At 41.7% G+C, this 19,825-nt stretch overlaps 1 protein-coding gene across 1 annotated transcript in view; it reads right to left on the reverse strand.

Annotated features, from left to right (window-relative positions):
• The window catches only part of ZNF318 (zinc finger protein 318), a 25,924-nt gene continuing 6,099 nt past the window's right edge, over positions 1 to 19,825 (reverse strand). Inside the window, exons 3-10 of the mRNA XM_032183647.1 lie at positions 15,109 to 15,742; positions 12,552 to 13,970; positions 10,944 to 11,043; positions 9,923 to 10,209; positions 6,724 to 6,927; positions 6,149 to 6,248; positions 4,907 to 5,025; positions 1 to 4,467 (exon numbers count right to left, since the gene is read on the reverse strand). Coding sequence (XP_032039538.1) covers positions 1,039 to 4,467; positions 4,907 to 5,025; positions 6,149 to 6,248; positions 6,724 to 6,927; positions 9,923 to 10,209; positions 10,944 to 11,043; positions 12,552 to 13,970; positions 15,109 to 15,742 — 6,292 coding nt within the window. The 3' untranslated portion in view covers positions 1 to 1,038. The remainder of the gene's footprint in view (positions 4,468 to 4,906; positions 5,026 to 6,148; positions 6,249 to 6,723; positions 6,928 to 9,922; positions 10,210 to 10,943; positions 11,044 to 12,551; positions 13,971 to 15,108; positions 15,743 to 19,825) is intronic.

Genomic DNA, 19,825 nt, shown 5'->3' on the forward strand with positions numbered 1-19,825 from the left:
CATATGTTTATTTTTTAAACAATTTACAAATAAAAATGTTATATTTATCCAAGCAAACACATGTAATACTTTAGTCTTTAACAAGCTATACAAATGAGAACCATCACTCTAGAGCTTTTGATAGCACTAGGACCATTCAGGGTAGGCATGCATGTGTCTCTATCACATGAAGCGAGTCCAATTCCTGACACCAGGGGTCTGATCTTCTGCTTCTTCAGAGCTGGTCAGCTGCTGCTAAATGATTTAACACAAATAGTTACTGGATCACAGAACAATGAAAGAAAGCCCATTTCAAATCATGTTAAGTGACCTCAATCTGTCTGGTCTAGGTGTCAGGCCACAGAGCCTTACCGATTAGTCTTCTTCTCCACAAGCCAGTTGGACAGATTTTCTCCCCTTGCTTACTGATGTGGCATCCAAACACGTGCTTATACAATACAATGAAACGGCTTAAGTACAGGTGTAATGTAACAGTAATTACAAATCACAAGGACAGGTAAACAAACGAACAAAGAAATCAACTCGAATCACATTTCTTGCATTTCAAACAAAAGAAAAAGTAAACAAAACCATGCATTACAGTTTAAAGAAATGTTCAGTTTTAGCTCTTCTGCAAGTCTCCGTTTCCTCAAGTTCTACATTGCTGTTCTTGAGCTTGTCCCAGAGGTTGGGCTACTCGCAATGCTACTGACAGAAAAAGGGTGAGCTGGAAATCATCCAAGAATGATCAAAGAACAAAAGCCCCCAAAATAAACAACAAAGACGCACGCATTATAAACGAGATATTCCATTTTAATAGCAGAGTGTAGAAAAGAAATTGGCAAAAAATTCACATGAAAAACATTTTACACAATTAATTATGTACAGAATAAAGTATGTGTCTGGTTTCTGGTGACTGAAGTTTCACTTTAGTCGAGTCCTACCATAGGATGCCAAATGCACCCAGAACCCTCAACTGGAACAAAACAAACAAAAAAAAAAACCATATACATAATCCCAGCTCGGGCTCCACAAATATTGGGGCTGGCTGGGTTCACTTCAACCCACTGGGCTTTCTGCTACGCTTTCAGCGATTCCTGAATTTGTTGTAGCTTCCAAACTACTGTCAGCAGTTTCTGTTTGCTCAGTCTTCTTGCTCTGGATAGTGCAGACTCCTTTGCCTCCCGAGCCACCGTTCTTTCCGGGTGTTTCTTTGAGCCCAGGAAGGAAAGTTTCCACACCCTCAGCTGCCCGCCTCTCTGTGCTGCCTCCATCGCAGCTCAGTGATGGCATTTCAGCAGCACCACCTTTGCCCTCCTCCACTTGCAGAAGGATCTCAGAGGCGGGAGAAACGCCCTGCATTTCTAGCACTGGCATGCCCGCTTCCGTCCTGTCGCTGTTTGAGGACTGCAATCCGCGCTGCGACACAGCTGTTTGAGAAACTTGGGTGCAAAGTTTATCTTCCCGAGTACCTGAAGTCAACACAGCAACATCAGTAATCTCTGTTTCAGCCACTGGTTTTCCAATGTCCGCCTTGCTAATTTTGCTGGACTCCAGCCTAATGGATGCAACAGCTTCTAGTTTTGAGACTTCTTCTATATTTTTATTTAAAAGTTCTGCAGAAAGGATACCAAGGTGTTCAGATTTTCCCTTAGTATTTGCCAAGTTGCTCTCAGTGCTTTTGACCTCAAGCTCTGCCTTCTCAGACGGAGTCTCGCTGTGTTTCACATTTTCTGATTGCAAGGAATCTTTCTTGTGATCCACACTAACATTCGGAGGGAGACTTTCAGGTTGCTCAGTTTTAAATCCTGAATGAGCAGCGTTCAGATGGAAGTCGCTGTTGGCTGCCGAGGTTCTTACAACCTCACACTTTTTTTCTAGGGAGTGGACAGCTTCTTCTGAAAGATGCCCCACACGCACATCTGCTGATAAAGCAACTGCCGACTCTTGGACAAGATCAGAGCAAGTCCTAGAAAATCCTGCAGTCCCTACTTCTTTTGCATCTCTCTTAGCAAAAATATCACCTAATATTACATCAGATCCAGCGTGTCCTAATGACTTTTTTTCAACTTCAACTACTAATTCTACACTGGATCTCAGTTCAACAATGTTTGCCGAGCAGGCGTTGACTAACCATGCAACCCCCTGCCTTTGGGTTTGGTTATGTAGTACTGCACGGCCTGAAGGTTCAGCTCTTATCTTTTCTTGTGCTTCTGGTGTGCTATTTCTAGTTTCTGTGGTAGTGAGACACGTCTCTGGCTGTATCTCTGTGAATTCTGAAGCACAAATTTTATTAGAACCACTTTTCATTTCTATATTTGGAGTATTGGATAGCTCCCAACCACTTTCAGAACAAGAACTGGTTGTCATGACCTGTTCTTCTCCGTTACTGGTTCTGGAAGTGTCACATTCACCAGGACTTCTTGTCAATTCTGAAATCTTATTTTGGGTTTCTGAAATCCAAGGAGTTTCACCACGGACTCCTGGCTGAGATACTTCCAAAGCTACACTGTTCAGTTTTGCATCTTTTAAGGGGGTATCAGTAGAATTCTGCTCTGTCATGACTGCTACTAAAACATTTTCTTTTGTAGTATCTTGAGAACCACAGAGCAGCTGCGGACTATCAGTTTTTGACGCATTTCTACTGCTATCACTTAGTTTTTCCTCTGCCAAATGGGAATTTCCCAAATTTTGAATTTCATTCCGTGTTTCAGGTAATAAAGTCTTTGAGTGCTCTAAGCTAAGCTCAGGCTTTACTGCATTTACTTCCTTCATCTCTTCATCTTTCTCTAGAGTGCCAGGAACATTTGTCTTAGTAACTGCAGTTTTATTTCTGTCATCCTGTCCAACTTTTCCTTGGACTTCTGTTTTCTGCAGATCACAGAATTCCTTCCTGCCTGCTTGCTCTCTGCCTGCTACATCCACAAGTCCCATTTCTGCAGGCATCTGGACACCAGAAGCAGTTTTTGCTTCTGGCAATTCCGTGACTGACCTTTCTGACCGCTGAGGCTGAAGTGTCTTCTTGTTCATGTCAGCCGGCTTCTCACCAAGAACCCAACTGCCCGCCACTTGAGTATTACACTGCGAAGAACCCTCCTCTTTCGATTTAGTCTGAACGTCTGCTGAAAGAGTCTGTAATTTTTGCCCTCGGTCCTTCTGAACGCCATTTTCAATGTCAGTGCTCATTTCAGAATGAGGGACTGAAGTTTGCTGAGTAACCGTTTTCTCCATTTCTGAGCCTCTCTTAGCTGAGAGGACCTGGCTAACTTCAGTAGCCACGTTCTGATCCTCTTTAAAGGAGGATGAGCTATTACTTGTCCTAGGGTTTGCAGGTAAATCTGCCAGTTTTGCAAGGTTAGAGTTTTCTCCATTTGGAAGCGCAGAACTTGCAAGCTTGCTGTCAGCTGAACCCTTTCCACCACTGCTGTAGAAAATATCGTAGAGATCTTTCGCATTGGCTGTGGCCAGGCAAGAGTTCCGTTTCTCCACCTTTTTAGCCTGCTCACTAAAAGCAGTTGAAGGTGGTGGTGGTGGAGGGGGCCTCACGAGCATTGCCAGCATTGTTTGCTCGCTTTCAGACACACCTGGAGCTACTTCATCTGCAGGGATGACAGCTGCCTGCTGGACTGCAGGTAGAAGAGGATGGTGAGGTGGTATATCAGAGGTCTGAGAAGACTCATTTTTCTCTGCCGCTTTCAAATCCTCCTCTGACCCCTTTAAAATTACCTCCTCTCCTCCAAAAGCTTTGGAGATGATATCGGGAGGCAGCAGCAGATCTGTATTGGTTTCTTTTACCACAGGCAGTGGCTTGGTAGTAGCTCCAGAGGATTTTATGGATAAAAAGGTGTTCAAAGGTGGTGGTTTACTAACTGTTGCAGTAGTAGATTTCCTGAAAATCATGGTGGGGACTGGGAGATTGGGTAGAACTTTTGTTTGGGTTGGTGTGGAAACAACTGGTGTCCATGGGCTAGTGTGTGGGATAACAGTTTTCCCAGACAGCTTGATTTCTATGGGCTTGGCATGGAGTTTCCCAGACGGACATTTATTCTCCTCTTTGATTCCTTCCACACCCTCCTCCTTTGGAATAGCTCCTCCTAGGCCTTTATCCTCCCTCTCAGTCTTTTTCCAGCTGAATTTCCCAAAGGACATCTGACTTGTTGATTCCTTTTTAGGTTCCTCTTTCTTTTCTTCTTTTTTCTCCTCCTTCTCTTCCTTCTTCAGCTTAAGCTTGATACCCATTTTTCGCCCAGAAGAATCTATTTTGCCTTGAGTTTCATTTGCCCCTTCTCCAAGCTCCGGGATGTTCTTTGTTTCCTCTTTCTTTATTATTTTTGGTTTCTTCTCATCCTTCTCTTCTTTCTGTTTCTCGACTAGCTTCCGCTTCAGCTCACTCTGCCGCCTGCGCTCTGTTTCCAGAACTACAGCCAATCCAGCCTGACGGTCTAGATTTCTCCTCTCTTCATAGAGTGGGTTTTCATCTATGTATTTCTGTGGAAAAAAATAGCACAATTTTAGCAACTGCTTCCGGGAAAGAATAAATCAGTTCAGCTCTGTTACAGTTTTGCCTTGTTACATAAGTGCCATCTCAGCACTGACAGAGCAGAGGATTTCTTCCTACCAAAAAAACGAGATGCTACAAACTCCACATTCTGTAGCTCAATGTGAATTGAGTGGTGGCTTGCAGCAGAGCTGTCACTCTACTTAAAGAGTGAAAATCAACACTGGGACTTGAACACAATTTAACCTCATGTGGATGAAAGATTAGCCTCTATGTAGTGGGAAGTTCCGCTCAGTTTGTTCGGTACAATACAGTGAAGGTAACCAAATACATACACATCAAGTCAAACGTAATTCTTCAGGAAAAGAAGACAGAGCAAGCAGAAGCTAACAAAAGGAATGACTCACTCCTGGTACGCCAGTTACGAACCTTGTATTTCTCATTGTGGGGATGACTTTTCACATGCTGCTCTGCTGAGATTTGATCTCCAAAAAATTCATGACAGAGCTGGCAATAATATCCAGTGATGGGGATCAGAAACTCAGAGCCTGGAAAGGCCGAAGAAAACAATCAGAGAAACAAAATTTCAAAGATGCCAAGTTCTTAACAGAGCCAAATAAACATATCAAATAACAGCAAAGCCTCCAGCAATGTTCCTGTTCACACTTTTGAAGCAGCTAATGGTGCTCTCCTCACGCTTTACAGTACTGTAAACACCACTACCAGGAACAATCACGTAAAGTGAAGAAGCTTCATTAGTATGATTCAAAAAATTATTTTAGTGCTCTTCATATAACTATCCTCTATAGCTATAGCTCTTCATAGCTCTTCAAAGCTATCCTCTATTCAAGTACATTAACACTTCCTATAGTATTCATCTATTTACCATCTTTGTGGTGTAGTCTGCTCAAACTCTAAACACCCGGCTTATAAAAAGAACAAAAGCATTTCCACCAAAGTTCAGCAAGACTGCACCCCTGGGCCTACAGAACCTGCTGCAGTTATCTAACACACTGCAGCTCCTCTCTAGGGCAGACACTACTAAAGCTAGGTAACGTAAACAAACTGAGATCAATCACCGGCAGGCCTATTTAATCATTGCACTGACTGAATACACATCAATGCTTTGCATTCAGTCAGATTTTAAATCCTATATGAATTCACAAATTACTTACAGCCCCTTCCTCATTGCTCTTCCACATTCTCTGCACTCAGACTGCACCAAACACTCATCAGTGATTCTTCAGAGACACCTTTACACAAAATGTACTGAATCGAAGGGTCTGTTACAAGACTGTGTGGAGTATTCCACAAGATCTGCCCAAACACAGCAAACCTTTGTGGTCATATTCTGAACCAAATTCTAATGTTTGCAAAAATCTCTTCAGAACTACACTGGAAAAAAATCACGCAGTATTCAAAATAAAAACTACATCCTAAAGAGAAAAGAAGGATCCTCTTCTATGTTTTCCTATACTCTTGCTCCATGACTTTTTTCACAAGAAAATCAAATGATCTGCCACTGACCTAACAATACAGTGTCTATATGTGCTCCTGTAACTAGGTAAAGTTTTAAAATAACATTTTGAAATTCCTTTCTCTGAGTCACTGGAACCTGCTGGAGGGCTAAGGGAGAGGAAACCCAAGTTGTTTTTTTTTTAAATAACATACCTTTGGCAGGAACAGTTATCTTATCGATGCGTTTTATGGAGTCTTGTTTGGTCTCACTCTGGGTCTTCGAAGCCCAAGGTCTGTTGTAAGGATCCAGGGTCTATTTGCACAGTGACAGAGGTATACAGGCTCATATATTACACTAGCACGGCAACTACACTTGTCTTTTTCCTTTTTAACATCCTTTCAGAACACCGAACATTAATATCAACGTGCAATTATTTATAGGAACTATGTTTTCCTCTGTCCCCTCCCATTCTGCAATTTATTATGAGAAAATAACCTGTGAAAAGGGTAAAATGTAAATGATATAAAAGGACAGGCAAACACGAAACACAAGTATCAACCACTAGGTCCCATGTGAACTGAACATAAGCCCCGTTTACATTAGTCGGAACACACCAGTAACTGTACAAACTGCTCGAGTCCAACATTAGGGTAAAAGAATTTAATAAGCAGCTTCTTGGGTTCGTTAATTCAGATTCTCTTGTAAAACGTAGCTCTGTGATGTATGTTTTAGTGTTAATATTTATAGCAATATGAAATGCACTTAGTGAAGGAAGCCTGCCACATACCTGTCTGTGTTTCTTATTATGCATGTGTGTGAAAAAGTCAAACATGGTTCCGCAGATGGTATTGCAGTCTTTGCACCAGTGGTTCCCTGCATCATAATATTCATAAATATTGGCCAGCTGGAAAGGATGTTTGGAGGACTGTGAAGAGGATTCTGCTGGCTTCGGGCTTCTACCTCTGGACTTTTCATTAGTTGGTTTTGATTCCTAAATTGAACAAAAGGAAACACTTCTCTAAGACAAGGCAGGAGAGACAGAATGCTCTGGAACTCAGAACCTGCCTCCAGCAGAAGCCACACGCACAAAAAAAAAAGTATATATCACCTGCTTTTCAGCGCCCAGGCTAATTCCATTGTTTCAGAGAGCTGGTATTGCCGACTAAGACGCTGCGAGGCCACAGTGAAGAGCTTCCAGTAAGGCTCCCAGATGTAATGGCTGGATGGTTGTAGGCAATCGAGGAACCAAATGAACAAATCCCCTACGGCATGCACCCATCCCACTTCATGCCCTTCACATACAAATTTCAATAGTTCCAATATACCATACTAGCCAAACAGTGCCCAGAACACCTAAAGGCACTTAGAAACTCCCCTATAAATGCTCAGAAGTTACTGTAAAAGTAGCTTGGATGAAAGCAGAATGAAAAGGGAAGGAAGAGTTAGTTGACTGGAAGTATTTAACGCCATCAGCTTGATCAGACTATTTGAGAGTGCCTGAACTCTCCAGAAAACCCATTGCTTAACAATAATTAAAAAATGGTGCTTTGTTAATCACCTAAGCATGTATGGTGAAGCATCTTGTGATTTAAGCGTTTGATACTTACACTTGCATTGATTTCTACAGAAAGACGCCATACAGCGATACACAGACGTTTCAGGACTCTAGCCAAAATCAATACATTTTGCTCAGAATCTTGACGTACGCTAACATTGCAGAATAGCAAGACAAATAATCCCTGTACAGTAACGTTGCAGAGTAGCAAAACAAATAATCCCCGTACAATAACGCTGCTGAGTAGCAAAACAATCCCTGAAATAGGTAATGAATCAGCCCTGCTAATTTATATTACAATACCACTGTAAAGTAATCGGTGTATTTTGAGTTTTGATTGACATTCTCAATGGCTGAAAGCTCATTGTGTTATTATTTCTAATCTGCATAGCAGTCTGGAAAGAATAGCGCTTTTCCAGCACTTAGCAGGCCCAAATTAGTTGTATAATTTCCAGGTTATTCAGTGTCGGTGTCAAACAAATTTACTTCAGCAGATTCATAATCGTTAAATAATATCTGCCTTACTAGATTCTCTCCTTTTAATAATATTTCATGCAACACACACTGTAAATCAAACAATGAAGACACATCCATGCCACTATGTGCCCCAGAGATATCCACGTTGGTAGCTGTTGGTAGCTGAGTAGGAAGTGACCTGGTGAATATTTGCAAATATTCTGTCTGCAGGAATATAGCAAAGCTTACATTTTCTTCAACAATGAGAAGATCAACTTATGATCTGCAGGAAATGCATGGAAGGATGTTCATGATGTCTGAGAAGTGTTTTGTGTTATTTACGTACATACACCCACCCAGTATACCCTATAAAATACTACCTCAATCACACCTTTAAAAACAATGAGTTTTTGATCGATGAGTGACAGCCAACTCTAACCCATTTGTGCTTCCACATTCAGCACAAAAATGAACAGCTTCCAGATCACAGGATCCCACCTCCACATCAACAGAAACTTGAGATAAAGCTCGGAGACGTAGTTTGGTACAACTAGGCTAGCTTTACCTTTGCACTTTGTAACTACAATAGACAAACACAAGCTGGGCAGCAAGTGACCAAAATGTAGTTTGCAAAGATGCAGAAAAGCACAAATGTTTTTGCCCTTAGGTTGGCCAAGTAAGCTGACCACAATGTCCAGAGGCTTGCACCTTCTTTCTTTTCACTAAGTTAACAATCAGAATGACAAGGTGAATCTCAGAGACTAAGGGCAGTGTCCTATGTGCCTGCAGATACCTGCAGATATTATGTGTTCTTGATCAGAACCGATAATTTTCCATGTTAAAATAAGGAACTACGAAAGAGGATCAAGTCATTATGGGTTCAGACAACACAAACAATGAAAGTTAAAATAATGGAAGATACATTCACAGATGCCATATTTCAAGAAAAGAAAACAACATAACGCAACGTAGGATTTAACAGACATTCTTGTCTACTTTAGTTTTACCATGTGGTGTCTGATGCAAATGATTTGTAAAGATAAGTGGATACTGGACACTGCTGATGTTTCAAGAAACAAATGAAAAAAAAAATACAAAAGAAGCCTTAAAATAAAAGGCATCTAATGAGTTCCCTGAACCAGACCACAATGAAGCATAAGGAAAAGTTTCCAGGGTTCCCAGATCTGAGTTACCTTGGAGGAGTCACCTTTTACCCTACCAATACTTTCACCCCAACAAAAAATACACAGTAAGGTCAGGTCTACACAAAAAGCATCTGTCATCTCCCATCATCCATACCAGTTACGTAATTAAGTATATATAGAAAAGCGACATCATTAATCTCCTGAACGCACACATAACCTTTCAGATGCTACTAACATCATACCCTGCTTCCAGAGGAAAAACTTTCTGGAACAGGTTACATTTTTTCTCGCCTATTAACCTCTCAGAGACCATGTCAGAGAGACCATAATGATACTTACTGACATTTCTTAAGAAAAACTTATAGCACGTATGTAATAATCATGTTAAGACAACAATCATATGCAAGTCTTGCCCTGATTTGTTAATATCTTCACCTGGTGAGAAGACCGACACGCTCCAAACTTGCAGAGCGCTCGGATAAATATTCCTTCATGGCAGGCCGTGCCAGAAATGTTGTAGAGAACAAATCTGTCCTCCTGGTATGGAGTTGAGACCTAACAGCTGCGAACACTTACGCTACTGTTCAATCCAACCAATACCTCAGCAAAACCAAGAGCAAAAACAGTACGTGGTATCAAATCGCACAGACTCTCAAGAGAAATTATAAACAGGGATACATTTACTCTCACCTGCATACACAATCAAAATCAGAATGTGAGATCTGGTAACAAATGACATCAAATAAACCTTCTGTTAAATGTTTGGGAGCAGCTGTTTCACCACTGCCCTTAGTGGGAAAATCATTAGCATACAAGCCCGAAGATTTTACCTTGTTGGAGGAAGATGCCTTCTCCACACCTTTTGCATTTTCTGACTTGCTGTTCTTTTCTGAGGAATCTTTGCTTTCCACAGATGGTTTCCGGGGTTTTTCAAATATGTTAATCCCCAGGATCTGTGCTACTTTGTCAAGCTCAGACTGCTTCTTCTCAGCTGCATCGGATTCTTTATGGAGCTCTGAAATCTCCTTCATAATATTCTCTTGCAGTCTGTTCACCTCAACCAACAAGGGGTCTTTGTGTCCATCTTTCTCGCGACGCTTCTTCCTCAACATCTCTCCTGAACCGATCAAGGAAGTAGAATAGTTGGCAACATAACAAGAAAATTGTCTCAAGATCTGCATGACTAGTCCAGCAACAAGTAAACTCCCAACACAAAATACTACAGTTAAATTTTGACTTTTGTGAAGGTGAAACTGACTCTTAGGTACAGCACCACTAAATCGGCAAAATCCAGCTCTCTTTATATACACCCCTAACAGAGGCACCATAATCCTCAAGAGAGAGGATCAGTGTAATTACTATTTCCCTGCTTGATCAAAAAAGCAAACATGTTTTCTAAGTTAATCGTACATTATAACCTGAAGAGATCATTTTCCAGAGGTGAAAATTATTTACTTGAATCAAATGTTTTAAAATTATATAAGCTCGCTCTGTACAGAGGGGACTTTTCCTTCTCCAAATAAGATTCATAAAAAACTGAAAGACATGCTGACATGTCTTCAGTTGCTACTTCTCACTTCTTCTAAAAAAGCGCTAGAACGCACAAACTGCGAGTCTTTTAACCTATCAAGCTGCTGAAGAAGATGCAAGAGCAACTGCATGCTTCAGTGTAATAGTCAAATTTTGACATATTAATTTTAATATACTAACTAGGTCATTGCTTTCTCAAGAATTCTGCATTGCCAAGAGTATGAAAACATTACTTATAAATTATAGCCTGTATTAGTTTGGTCTTCGCTTCTCCTAGCAGGTACTGCTGGTAGGAAAAAATAGGGGATAGACATGCCGTACCTTGCTGTTTACGAAGCCTGTCCAATTCAGTTTTGAGATAATAGAGCTTCTTTTGCCGTGCTTCTCGTTCATTCTTCAGTTTTTCTCTCTCTTCTATCACCTAAACAGATCGCAAGAGGACTGGATTTTCTTCTCTTCCCAACACAAGTTAATCAGTCTTGCAAAAGTGACCGCAAGACCTCAGCGTGCCAGTCACAGAACACTGCTCACTGTTCTCAAACTGTTCCCGTGTTTTTAATACAACAAATAGTTCTCTTGATTTGCATCTGTAGGTAACTTCATCTATGCCCATGCTTCAACTGTATATGAAGGTGTTTTTTTTGCCCTGATTCAGACAGACCAGCTTAATAGCACTGTTGCTGCCACTTGCAAGAACCACCGTAGAAACTGTAGTTCTGAGTTTTGTAACTCAGCCACTGATAAGACAGAAAACATTTCTCATTCTAATGTATTAGCAGGCTATGCCACCTCTTTTCTAAATGTGGTAATTTGGCCAGCATATTTCTCCAACGCTCTTTTGTGTTTCAGACCATTCCTAAGGGCACTCAGACTCAGCTGATTGCCTTCTTACAGGGCTCAGCAAGACCAGTGTTAAACCACTGTTCAAAACCCATGCAGCATCTCTACAGCTTGTATATCCAATCAGTGACAAAAGACTTCACAGCCCTTCACCTTGCTTTCTGCTTCGACTCTGTTCAATTTTAGCTATCGTTCAGGCTTCTGCCTCGACTTGATCTTAACTGTATCACCAAATGTATTTTGCAGGCATAACTGTCTGAAATTAAACACCTGGATGAAGTTTGTTTCTTGCTCAGTTAGGTAAGGACTAGGAGGAGGAGCTCACACATCCGATTTTCACCAGTTTGCATTCATTCTCACCAAAGGAAACCAGGCAATATGCTAAAATAAAACCTGAAAAGTTCCTCCAGTTTCCTTCCCAACATCATTTTTCAAGAGACAAATCCCAGTTTTTTGTACCTTCACAATGCTCCCAAAGCTTACAACTGACTCCTCCCATGAACAAGCCAAAAACGATCCAAGGCCTTGTCTTCACTAGAGGATCACTACTATGATAGCAACGTAAATGTTGGCAGGACCCTTAGATCGTGCCTGCAGTAACCACTGTATATACCAGGGGAAGATGTTTTACCAACACACTTAGGCCACTTCTTGAATGCCACAAGATGATGACAATTATTTTTAATTAGCAAACCATTGTTCTGTCATTTGGGGTCTTCTGCCACTACAGAAGCATGCAAGTTTTTATACTCCAAGCCGCCCCAGCAAAAAACTGGACTAAGCCCAAGCCAAAGAACTCTGCTACCACAGACAGAGCCCTAGAAGTTGTGCCAGGACACACAGGTGAGCTACCAGCGCGTATCCGAGCTGTAACCTACAGGTGTGCTGCTATGGGGATTGCGTATTTATGTTTAAAACTGTTACAGAGTAAACACACAAATGCCTGGAAATCTTTAACAAAAGCCAATTTGGTTTAACTGCTTTTAAACTGGAAGGACTCAGGAGAAAAGAAAAAAAAGTGCATCTAAAGAGGAGAAGCTTTCACCCCAGTAAGCAAGCAGCCTGACATATTTTAACAGGGTAACATACCTTCTGCTTCTGAGCTGCCCGATTTTTTTCATCTGACATCTTCTCTGTAGTACTTTTCAGAGGGTGCGACGACAGACGAAGGGGCACTTTGGAATGAGCAGGAGTGGTAGGGACATGAACGAGCACAGAACCGTCCCTTTTCAAATCAGGGACATTCTTTCCCATCGAGACTGTCTCAATCACCCGGAGGTTGGGACGCGTGGGGTTTGCTGACATGGCCATAGTAAGAAGGCCGTGAGCCTCTGGCAGCGTAGGATTAGGCTGCTGGGTCGGGGGGTACATGGGCCAGCCTGGGGCTGCATAAGCCATATAATGCCCGTATGCATCATACCCCGGAGGAGCCATTGCGGGAGGTGGATAGTTTTGGGGCATCTGAGTGGCAGTGAACTGGGAATAGTTGGGAATTTGGTACTGGGAAACAGAGGTAGGTGTAGGTGGCAAACTGGCGGGAGCTGGTGGAACTGAGGGAATGAGAGACACAGGAGGAAGAGGCTGTTCTGGTGCACACGGATGCATGTCCTGCCCCACCGGCTTGTTCTTAGCATATTCTGCTTTCTGAAGAGAGTCGTTGGACTGCTGGAAGGAGACGGCAGGTGACGCCGAGCGCTGCTGGCCTGACTCTGGAGAGCGAGTGTCGCTTCGGCTGCGACGCAAGTCCCAGTGCTCCAGCCTGCGAAGGTCCGCAGAGCGGCGATCGGGAGAACGAGACGGCAGCTTCTTGCCGTGAAGGCGTTCCTGAGTGCGGACGGCCAGCTTTCCGATTTCAGCAACGCCGATATCAAGCCCGATGGTTTTGAGCAAGTCGTGGATCTTTGCGTACTCGGCATTAGGCTCTTCTAAGGGATCCAGCTTGACGGCTGGAGCAGGAGTAGGAGGTGGGCTCGCTTTCTGGCTTATTATCTCATTGCCACAACTCACCGGGGGCTTCTGAACAGGGAGGGATTCAGTTTTGGTGTCTTCATCCTCATCGCCATAAAGAAATTTCTCTTCATCTTCAATGTCAGGAAAACTCCGCCTCCTCTTCTCCTGAGCACTGACAGAATCAGCCATCATGCCCAAAATTCGGGAGAAACCGCTGCCATCCTGACTGGCCCTCTCATGAGGCAGCAAGAAGTCCGTGTGGCGATCGGCAGGTTCGGACTTGGCTTCTATCTTCTCCTTGTGACTTAAGAAGCTTCCAAACTTCTCTTCAAAGGTGAAAGCGTCTTTGGGAGCTCCAGAAAGCGGGCTCCACTCATACAAACCGTCCCGCAATTCCTTGTTTGCAGACTCCACAACAGAGTCTTTGTTAAACCGTTTGAGAAAGTTCTCCACTTCAGAGGCAAAAGGAGCTGTGCTGTTGCTCTGGGGCAAAGACGAATGACTAGAAAGAAGAGGAAGATCCTTGCTGGGAGCAGGGCTGCTAGAAAAGCCCTCAGGCTGAAAGATAGAGAAGTTATTATTTACTACAGCACCCTCTGAGGGGAGTATTCACCTTGCAGAATGAAATTGTCACAGGAATGTGACAATTTCTCCCCAAGAGAAATTCTGTTGAAGAGAAGGGTTAGAAAAGACAATACACGGTTGAAAGAGAATAGAGAAGATCACAAAAACAAATTGTCTAGTGGTTCTGGAACGTCATGTCCAGCAATGAAAGCTTATCTCAGGGAATACACAAAATCACAGCTATATTTAATTAACTTTTTGGCAAGCTTCAGAACCAAAACTTTTAAGTTGAAATGCCGTGACATAAATTCAGCTGTGCTTTGCGTTCCGTCACAAATAGTATGTTACACCTTCAGACAGGTAAGAGTAATTGTACTGGGGTTGTTCCTAACCACGTCTTCAGATATGTGTAATGAATACCAAATGAACTAGGATTCCCATTAACGGGTATAGAATGGAATCCTCAGCATTGGAGTACCTCCTGATTTAAATATGTCACCATCAAACCAAACCTGAGCAGTAATAACAAGCCGATCAAAAGCGATGTGCTAAAACACGAGAAAAGAAAATGGGTAATTTATCACAGTGGTCCCAACTGCATGCCTTTCCGTTGCTCTAATTTTGAGACTCAACAGGCATAGCTCGGGTACAAATTAAATAGGGTTAATATCAGCCTACAGTCTAAAGAGAAAAAATAAGGAAACTCAAAGGTGTTTTCAGCCAGAGATACTGAGGATTCATCAGGCAGTTCTCTGGGTTTATAAAGAAACAGAAAGAGGCACTGTGACAGGCAGAGAGCTTCGATCAATGTCCCGACTGTCTGTGTACAAAACAACTCAGCTTTTCTATAAAGCTGGCCCAGATTTTGGCATGCTGGGCTGCATTTCAACAAGGACATTTCATTCTGCCTTAGATTTTATAGCTCTATGATCCCTGATTAACTGCCTTCACCATTTAAGGTTTCCAATGCAATTCTAAACCATACAGGCCTGCAAAAGGCTGCCTGAACTCTCAAAGACGGGAAAGCATAAAGACTTGACCTTTCTATTTTGGAAATAAAACTAATATTCTGTATCAGAAAGTGACTGTTTTGGAAAGTAGAAGTGTAGAGACAGACAGACAATGCTCAAACCTGAATAGGAGACTCTACTTCCATCTCCACTCGTTTCTTCAAGATGGATTTTTTGGGCATGGATGGTATTTCCTCAGGCCTGTACGTATACCGAGGCTCAGAAGTCTGTAGTGTGTTAGTCAAGCCTGGGATCACATAACCACTGCCTGAAACATCATGATTCAAGTTTCTGCTACGTTCTTCTTCTTCTCTTTTCCTCCTGGCACGGTCAAGCTCTCGGAATTCTTCATTCAGGTATGACGGGCTTGGGCTTCTACTGCGGCTGCGGCTTCGTCTGCGATAGTTTCGTGTTCCCGAGGAGAAACCCTGATGCTCTCCACTCACACCATGCATCTTCTCATCTTTTTCGTACCGTGGACGCTTTATTTCTCGTCCCCTATCTTCTGGCCTTGACGGATAGGAGGATTTCCTGAGCTTGTCACCATCTCTGTCAGACCCCCGAGGTAGCTCTTCTCGACGACCGTAATGCGGACTGTAATCTGAACGATGGAGGAAAACATCGCGGTTGCGGTAGTCTTCATCGTGCCTCATGATGAAGGGACTTGAAGGTTGGTCTTCATGCGATGGGTATCTCTCAAGGCCTCGAGAGCACGACAGACCCCTAGTGAATATAGGGCCATCAGCCATGTCATCCCTGTATAAGACAAGCATGGAATAAACGTAAGGGCTTGAGTCAGAATCAACTATGTCCTATTCTTATTCAAGAGCAAGAAATTTCCAAATCAGCTTCAGAATAGCATCTCCATCACTAAGCAGAAGCAGCATTTTATGTACTTAACGGACGGGGTGAGGGAAAGTTGATGTTTTTAATGGTAATACACTTCCTTCCTATGAATTCACCTGGAAATACAGTGACACAAACAATTCAACTCACACTGCAGAAAGAGAGCCTTGAAAAACTGATAGGATGGATTTATTTCTGTGAAGGAGAAATACTACACATTAAAAAAAAACAAAACACACTGCTATCATATTTCAGACCACAATCCCTTTCCTCACCTCTCCCAGCAAGATGCCACGGTCACATTTCACATGAATTATTCAAGGTGTAATTCAGTTTCACACTGGCACATGCAACCAGATCCTCTTTTTATCTTCAGCTGTGGAAAAGGACCACAAATTCTGGCAACATTTTCTGTTGCAACAGATCTGTAGGCAGGACTGTCACTATCACGTGGACTGCTTTACCGCAAAACAAGCACAGTTTTTTATAAGATATCTATGAATCGGGGATAGGAAATGTACTAGTATCATTCCTATGTTCCAGCCCATGCATTATACACAGTAGATTTGCAACTAGCACAACACTGGAACAGCTAGCTGTATCTCTTGGTGTTTCTTCTTTTGGACCATTTCCTACAGACACTTCCAATTAGGAGTACTGTTTTAATCAAGCCCTTTTCCCTCAGCCCCTAAAAACTTCACTAGTGCTGTCATTTAGATCAGGCAGAAGCAAAATCCACTTGTTACCAACAGCTGGTTATATTCTCAGATACTTCAAAAATCTATCAAGATCCTCCAAGAACGTGCTTGTTAAGTCAAATCAATGAGACAAAAAACACAGAAAAATGTCTGTGTGAGCAAGACATCAACTTGAGATAAACGATGTATGATTGCCTGAATCCTCAAAAATCATCTCCTCCTACTAAGAAAAGTCCCTTGGTAGATTTGAGAAGAGACCAATAAAATCATGCCAGATGACATCTTTAAAAATAAATAAGTAAATAAATCTGCAGATAAATTATAGCACCAATTTTTAAAGTCATCAGACTAAGAAACAACTGACATGACCAGATAAAGTCCTTTTCTTCAGTAATGTCATAGCTTACATATGCATATTTAAGAACAAAATTAACGCAAAACTTCACTTAATCTCTTACCTACATCACTGCAAAGTTATTCCACATGTTGTTAGCTGCTTTACTGGTCTAACACACACCTTAGCAAACATGGCATACACCAGTATCTGTGGTATTATATGGATCCTCTTTCATGTCCAACAAACTACATACCTCCACCCTTTCCAAAAGCACCAAAACATTTACAAGGGAACTGTAATTAAGTTTTATACAGAAATGTTGCTGTTCACAGCCTAAATAAAAGCATTTATCTGGTTCTAATAGCAAATGTCTGTCTTCAGTGTCACCATCACTTCACGTGAGAGCCTGCTATACCTATACAAGCTACATGAACACAGCTGGTCAGGTTACAGATGTGTTTCACCACACACCTTCAGCTCATTTTTGTGAAAATAGTTTGCATGCATGCTTGCCAAACACTCTGCCTGAAGCAACAAAGAAGAAAGAATACTAAATCCTACTTTGAAAGAAAGGAACAGCAAACCTACTGCACTTCTAATTAGAAGGATGTTCCAAACACGGTCTGAATAGTAAAGACAGATTTAAAACCTAAAGATTAAATACAGGTTTGAGAAAAAGAGTTACTTGCCTTACAGAAACTGTGCCTCTTTGAAATATATTTTCAGTAAATACAGTCTAAGAGAAAGATGTCCCTCTTATCTGGCTTGGGTGCTTTTTAGTCAGCATTGTCCACTAAGTATATTGCAACTGCAGGAGAAATACAAGGTGGTACCACTCTGACCATCCCAATTCCTTCCCCACCACATAAATCTATGAATTACTGGAATTTGTAGAATCAGGGAAGGAAAACAGACCACAGACTACGTAGAGATGATGCCTTAAAGAAGCAAAATCGGTGTAAGGTAAGCTTGCTTTCTGGCATATTTATGTATTTAATTGTATACACAGAAAGAGAAATAAACAATGGTATTCTGCTGTCAGAAGCCAACAGGACTCCACCTTAAAAGTCTTTGAATAGGAAGTCAGACGAGCTGTTCACACTCAAGCCAGCTGTCACTCTTGATATTAAGCCAAAATCTGCTATTTCAGAGCACAGCTTAGCGCAGACTAAGTCTCGGCAGTGATAAGGTTTAATCTTTAGCATTAACCCCAGATGAAAGAATTGGTGGGATGCTCTGTATAGCTTATGCCAGCTCAGATAGCAGTAGAATATCTTAAAAACACTGACAGACAGAGAGATGGAAGACGAGGGGAGATAAGATACATTCTTCACTTTGATAAAGTGAGATTCTTGGAGACAAAATAAAAGGTTAATCTGCTGAAGTAGAAGACAGAAACTGCTCAAGTGACCATGAAGTCACAGACCAGCTTCATTCAGCAAGCTTACTTAAGACCTGTGCAGGAGGCCAGCTGCCTTAAAAAACTGCGGCAAATTCTTACAGATGTTTCAGGATGGACATGCACATGGACACATGCCTTGGGAAATCTACCCTGATGTCTAACCTTTGGAATTTTATTTCCTTTCTATGCTAATGAATCTTTCTGGCATCCCAACATCCTGCAAATCACAGAGAATAATTTGTAAAAGTGATTGCTTCAAGTCTCTAAGTAGTTATCAAAAACAGGTAAGAATAACTAAATTCAGATTTATTTGTTCCAATTACTTCAAAATCCAAAGATTCTTCAAAAAACACCCTTTTAAAAATGAGAATGTACCATGGGTCCTGTAAGAACTTGACATGCTCAGTATTAAACTGAATGACGATTAAAGCGCAGTGATGGATCTAAAATAAGTGTCCCAGCAACAGGACAGCCTCTCAGAAGGAAAAAAATACATGATAAACAATATCCTTAACAACTAAACTAACTACAAACTGTCTTTTAAAACAACCAAAATGGTAAACAGTGAAGAAATTTGCAAGTCAGAAGCAGTACCTACAGGTTTTAGGAAAAGCTACGGACACTTGAAGCTTCTGGTACCATTCAGACTAGTGCAGGTAGCACAAACAGATTGGACAAAAAAAATCAAAAAGAAACAAAAAAAAGTACACTTAACCACATGGACTTGCAGGTATATGGAAAGACACTTAAAAACTGAGGTCTACATTGCCTCACTATCCCTTATTTTCATCCCGATTGATTTGTCATTCAATCTTCTCTGGGACCTGTTCCAACTTTTTTTTGGCCTTTTTTACCTGTTACCATTTTTGTCCAGTCTCAGAGATAAAGTAAAAGCTCTTCTCCTATCAAAGAGGTAAAGATCCTCTCAGCAGTCATTTTTACTCTAATGTTAAAATAAACTCTGCTGTACGTGTTGTTACTTCTAGCCATGAAGCATAACCACAAAACAGGTTATATACAAAACCTCACTGGAGAAAAGGAAGCAACGGGACAACCCCACTACCACCACCGTGTTCTTAATCTGCCAGAGCAGTACAGTGACAGTTCTCCTACGTACCTTTTCCTGCTCGTTCCAGCCACTGTACTCTCCCCCGGCACACGCACTCAGCTTGCTCAGAAGACTGCAGGCTGCACAGGGGACTTACAAGTTGAACACTGACCTCAGAAGAATTGAGGTAAAGGCGTAAAAGTGACAGTACTGAAAACTAAACTCTCTTTTGGTTTTCCGCACCTGCTGAAACTTTACATATCAGAAACCTTACATATCAGAAAGACAGGAAATTCACTTATTTTGCTCACTTCCCTCTTTATTTTTTATTTTTTGAGCAGTTGGGGATATTTGCATCAATAATGGACGTTAGAGCCTCTTTTGTTCTGGATGCTTATACCCGACTGGAAATTACAATTTGGCTGCTCCAGAACACAGACTACCCCTGTCTTTAACTTTGCAATTCAAGATAAAGAAAATTTTATTTGCACAAAGCCTTCTCATTTTA

The sequence above is a fragment of the Aythya fuligula genome, chromosome 3 (genome assembly GCF_009819795.1).
Source record: "Aythya fuligula isolate bAytFul2 chromosome 3, bAytFul2.pri, whole genome shotgun sequence".
NCBI lineage: Eukaryota > Metazoa > Chordata > Aves > Anseriformes > Anatidae > Aythya > Aythya fuligula.